Source organism: Cygnus atratus, chromosome 1, assembly GCF_013377495.2.
Source record: "Cygnus atratus isolate AKBS03 ecotype Queensland, Australia chromosome 1, CAtr_DNAZoo_HiC_assembly, whole genome shotgun sequence".
Classification (NCBI taxonomy): Eukaryota; Metazoa; Chordata; class Aves; order Anseriformes; family Anatidae; genus Cygnus; species Cygnus atratus.
The window spans coordinates 144,047-150,046 of NC_066362.1; the positions used below are offsets into that span (position 1 = coordinate 144,047).

The following is a 6,000-nucleotide window of genomic DNA, read 5'->3' on the forward strand; positions in this document are numbered from 1 at the left end:
CTCAATCTGCTGGCCACTCCTCTTTTGATGCAGCCCAGGATGCAGTTGGCCTTCTGGGCTGCAAGTGCACACTGCTGGCTCATGTTGAGCCTTTTGTCTACTGGAACCCCCAAGTCCTTCTCTGTAAGGCTGCTCACAATGAGTTCTTCTCCTAGTCAGTACTTCTGTCTGGGATTGCCCTGACCCAGGTACAGCACCTTGCACTTGGACTTGTTGATGCTACTTGCATATCAACAGCCAACTCTTACAGTGGCATGTTGAGCATCTAGCCTGGAACACACTGGGTTAGGGGAGGGCTTCAGTTTGCCTTGGATTGTCACCTGAATACTGCTTTAAATATTAATAAATATATAAATAAATATCATGCACATTTCCTCTTGTCCTGCTTTCAATCCACTCAGCCTTTTCCTCATATCTGCAACTGAGGAGGGCTAGAAACAAGGGCCTGGGGAGATCTCATTGCAGCCTTTCAGTACTTAGAGAGGACTTATAAGAGATGGAGGGTGACTTTTTACATGGGCAGACAGTGATAGGATGGGGGGATGATAGTGGGGGCAGTTGTAAGCTAAAAGAAGGGAAATCTAGATTAGATGTAAGGAAGAAATTCTTCACTCAGAGAGTGGTAAGGCACTGGAACAGGTTGCCCGGAGAGGTTGTGGATGCCCCATCCCTGGAGGTGTTCAAGACCAGGTTAGATGAGGCCCTGACCAACCTGATCTAGTGGCTGGCATCCCTGGCTATGGCAGGGGAGTTGGAACTAGATGATCCTTGAGGTCCTTTCCAACCCAAGCTATTCTATGATTGATTCTATGATTCTATGATTCCATGATAATGTGGCTGCGGTGGGTCCTGTACTGAGCTCAGCATGTGATACATAATCCTGGAACTATAGCCCTGATCCCAACTTGATTTTGCCATTTTGTTATCAGTGATATGCCAAGGGTCAGACACGTGATGACAGTATACTATAAGCAGTCCCTGCTTTCCCAAGCAGTCCCGAGCCTACTGCTGCCATCACAGATTTCCTACAGTCAGCTGATGAGGGGCCAATACCACACCAGCATTGCTGCCTGGGGAGCCCCACACACCCCATCCCTGCAGGGCTCTCTGCAGGGCCCTCTGCACCTCCTGGTTGCGGAGGCTGTAGATGAGAGGATTCAGCATGGGGGTGACAATGCAGTATAGCGCAGAGACCACTGTGTCAGCCACTGGCGAGTAGCCAGTGCTGGGTCGGTTGTAGTTCAGGTTGGCTGTTACGAAGTACAAGGTGACCACAAGCAGGTGGGCAGAGCAAGTGGAGAAGGCTTTGTGCTGGCCAGCAGCCACAGGCATCCCAAGGACAGCAGCCAGGATACGGAGGTAGGAGATGATGACAAACAGGAAGGGGCTGAGGCCCACAAAGAAGCTAGCAGCATGGAGTGCCACTTCGACAGGGTGGGTGTTGCTGCATGCTGCCCTCAGCAGCGGGGGAGCATCACAGAAGATGTGCTGGAGATGGGCAGCCCTGCAGAAGGACAGCTTAGAAGCCAGGAGTGTATGCACGGCTGAATCCAACATACCCCAGAGCCAGCAGCCCGCAGCTGCCACTGTGCAGACACCCGGGCTCATGGTGTGGACATAGTGCAAGGGCTGGCATATCGCTGCATAGCGATCATAGGCCATGACAGCTAGGAGTGCACACTCGGCCCCTGCGCATGCCATCAGGAAGAACATTTGCGCCAGACACCCGCAGTAGGAGATGGTTGCCTGTGAGCGCAGCACATTTGCCAAGATCTTGGGTACTGTCACTGATGAGTAGCAGATGTCCAAGAAGGACAGATGTCTGAGGAAGAAGTACATAGGGTTGTGGAGATGGGGATCCAGGGACACAAGGGCAAATATTGCAAAATTCCCCAGAAGCGTGACCAGGTAAATAACCAGAAAAAGGACGAAGAGGAAGGGCTGGCCATGGGAAAAGCCCAGGAGCATGAACTCTGTCACCCGAGTCTGGTTCTCTCCTGCCATGGGGCCAGCTGGTTTGGTCTGCAGGCAGAAAAGAGCACTGGGGAGAGGTGGAGATTTTGAGCAACGGGACTGATGCACACCCACCCCCAAAAGCAAGGATTTCACTGGTATAATGGCTTTAGTCCTATCTCCGTAACAGTTGAAAGCCTCCCATACTGGTATTTCACAGACGGTGGCATTTTACAGTCAAGAGATGTGTTATTCAGTGTTGGTGACCTGACTGCAAGAGTCACACAGGAGAAACCATGACCATTGTGCATCCTGACTAACCTACACTTCCTTGGTTCACCCACTGCATTGAAGAAGACCCAGCATGTCTTTCTTTTTCTCCTGTTTGCACTTATGGTGACCGCACGCTTCCCTACTTCATTAAGGTCCCTTCCCACCTGAGCCATTCTATGATATGATTCTATGTTAGTACTCTATAATATTCCTGAATCAGAGAATAAGGTAACTGGCCAGTGTAGCAACCATCACTGAGCATGTCTTTGCCAGGAACTCTAGCTGCTGCTGGGTTCTGGACTGGTTTTCACTGACAGCACCAGGTATGGCTGGAGTGCAAGGTGGGGTACTGTACATCATTGAACTCAAGGAAGTAGTTCTCTGCTATTCTGACATGGAAATTGCACACTTCAAAACAAGACGCCATCATGTCTGCCTGCCTGCATCTGTAAAGGGTATCTGTGAGCAGCTTTTCCTCATGGGTAACAGTTCAGTCTTCTCTGACAAACCTTCTGTGATCAGGATTCAGCAATGTCCCCAGACAAGCTATCAGTTCCTGTCACTCTCCATTTAGTGAACATTAGAGATATTTCCTGATGCTTATTCAGGGTTCCATTGCCATTATACAAGGCCAAAGGGAATATGCCACACACACACACACAAAATCCCTCTCTCTTCAAAGACGTTTGTAGCAACTGATTACAATTGTCCTGTCTCTTCACTATATTAAATAACATGATTAAATTATTTCAGTCAGAAATCCTTGCTTAACATTCATTTATATGTTTTTAATTTCTCTGTCCAAAGCACTTAACACAGAATCACAGAATGCTGAGTTGGACAAGATCATCTTGTCCAACTAGGGCCATCTATTCAACCAGGGCTACCCAGAGCTGCTTACCCAGGATCATGTCCAAATAGATTTTGAAGATCTCCAAGAAGAGAGACACCACAGTTTCTCTGGGCAACCCGTGCCTGGTCACCCACACAGTGAGAAAATGTTTCTTGATGGCACCGCCTGTGTTCCAGTTTGTACCCATTTCCTCTTGTCCTGCCAGTGGGCACCAATGGAAGGAGCTTGGCTCTGTCGTCTTTGCACCCTCCCTTCAGGCATCCCCTCCCAGCCTTCTCTTCTCCAGGATGAACAGTCCCAGCTCTCTCAGACTCTCCTCAGAGGTGAAAAGTTCCACTCCCTTCATCAACTTTGAGACCTTTCATTACTCTCTCCAGCATGTCCATGTCTCTCTTGTACTTGCAGCCCAGAACCAGACCCAGCACTCGAGGAGTGGCCTCCTCAGTATTGAGTAGAGGGGCAGGATCACCTCCCTCGACCTTCTGGCAATACTTTGCCTAATGCAGCCCATGATGTTGTTAGCCTTCTTTGTGGCAAGTGCATTTTGTTGGCTCATGTTTGCCCTGTTGTCTACCACGACCCCCAGGTCCTTTCCTGTCAAGTTGCTCTCCATTTGTGCAGCCCCTGTCATCTATTGCAGCATGATGTTAAAACAGTGAGCAATGGAGAATTTACTGCTTTTTCTTGGAGTTTTTTTTTTCCTTAGGCTCTTTAAGAAATTAAAAACATTGCTAAATTTTTTGTGCATTTTTTTTTTTTCTGATAGAATTGCCGGAATGTCAGCTCTGTCCCATTTATGCTTTTCAGGTCTTTCTCTTCCAGATTAGGTAGTCTCTACTGTGATAGTATTTTCTCCTTGTTTCTACACTTGCACACTGTGATCAGTCTTAGTGTTTGTTTCAATGTGCTAAGTAGACTAAGAGCTTTAATGTTTCCATGGTGAAGTTTACTACTTTTAGTTCTGTTTCATTTCTGTTACTCTCTATTTTTTTGGTTCTAATTTTAATACTGAGAGGAAAACTTTCAGTCAAAAGGTTAATTCACCATAATCATGGAATCATTTAGGTTGGAAAAGACCCTTAATATTATCAAGCCCAAGCATCACCTAACACTACCAACTCCACTTCTAAACCATGTCCCTAAGCATTACTTCCATGTGTTTTAAATACCACAAGGCATGGCAACTCCACAACTTCCCTGGGCAGCCTGTTCCAATGCTTAACCACCCTTTCCATGAAGAAATTCTTCCCAGTATCCAATCTAAACCTCTCTGGTGCAACTTGAGACTGCTTCCTCCCATCCTATCACTTATTACCTGAAAAAAGAGACCGACACCCTCCCTGCTGCAACCTTTCAAGTAGTTGTACAGGGCGATGAGGTTTCCCCTCTGCCACCTTTACTCTAGACTCAACAGCCCCAGTTCCATCAGCCACTCCTCATGTGTCTTCTTTTCCAGTTCCTTCGTCAGTCTCATTGCTCTTCCTTGAGCGTGTTCCAGCAACTGAGTAACTTTCTTGCAGTGAGGGGCCCAAAACTGAACACAGCACTTGAGATACAGTCTTGCCTGTGCTGAGCACAGGGGGATAATCACTCCCCTATTCCTGCTGGCCATGGTATTTCTGATGCAGGCCAGGATGGCATTAGCCTCATTGGCTACCTGGGCACACGGCTGGCTCCTGTTCAGCCAGCTGTCGACCAGGACTCCCAGGTTCCTTTTCTGATGGGCAGCTTTCCAACCACTCTTCCCCAAGCCTGTACCACTCCATGTGGTTGTTACAGCTCAAATGCAAGACCTCACACTTAGTCTTGTTGAAAGTTATGCAATTGGACTCAGCCCATTGATGTAGCCTATCTAGATCCCTCTGCAGAACCTTCCTTCACTCAAGTAGATCAACATGCCCACCCAAGTTGGTGCCATCTGCAAACTCACTGAGGGTGCACTCAATCCCCTCATAAAGATCATCGGCAAAGACATTAAACAAAACAGGTCCCAATACTGAACCCTGGGGAATGCCACCTGCGACTGACAGACAGCTGGATTTAACTCCATTCACAACAACCCTTTGAGCCCAGCCATCCAGATAGTTTTCTACACAGCAAACAGTACATCTGTCAAAGCCATGAGAATGAGACTGCCCTCCTTGATTCCCAAAGGATCAAGAACTCTATCATCTTGAGATCGCTATGCCCAAGAGAGCCTCCAACCAACACATCAACCACATGACCTTCCCTGTAAACAACAGGTCTAGTAGGACATCTTCCCAAGTCAGTTCTCTCACCACCTGCATCAGGAAGTTACCACCACACATTCCAGGAATCTCTTAGTCTGTTTCTTCTCCACTGTATTGTATTTCCAGCAGACAACTGGGAATCACAGAATCACAGAATGGCTGAGGTTGGAAGGGACCTTTGAAGATTATCTAGATCCCTCCTGCTGAGCAGGATCACCAGGAGCACATTGCGCAGGGCGGTATCCAGGTGAGTTTTGAATATCTCCAGAGAAGGAGACTGCACAACCTCTCTGGGCAACCTGTTCCAGTGCTGTCACCTTCACAGTAAAGAAGGGCCCTCTCATATTCAGCCAGAACTTCCTGCGCTTAAAGTTGAAGTCTCCCATGGGAATGAGTGTTAGCAATTGCAACACTTCTCCTAGTTGCTTATAAAATATTTCATCCTGGTTGGGTGGTCTATAACATCCTTCTACCACAGTATCTCCCTTGTTGACCTTTCTCCTGACTTACCCAAAGGCATTCAACCCTTTCATCACTATAAGTAAGCTCCATAAAACCAAGACCTTCCCTCATGTAGAGGGCTACTCCACCTCTTTGCCTACCCTGCCTATCTGTCCTGAAAAGTCTGTACACATCCATATTAGCACATCCAATGACATAAAAACTTGATACTCCATCTTGAGTGTGGGT

The 6,000-nt window shown here is 47.6% G+C and overlaps 1 protein-coding gene across 1 annotated transcript; it reads right to left on the reverse strand.

The window, feature by feature from the left end:
- Positions 1 to 1,014: 1,014 nt before the first annotated feature.
- On the reverse strand, positions 1,015 to 2,004 carry LOC118259637 (olfactory receptor 1020-like). Its single transcript, XM_035569313.1, has one exon. It carries the CDS (start codon positions 2,002 to 2,004, stop codon positions 1,015 to 1,017), a length of 990 nt encoding a protein of 329 aa, XP_035425206.1.
- Positions 2,005 to 6,000: the final 3,996 nt, after the last annotated feature.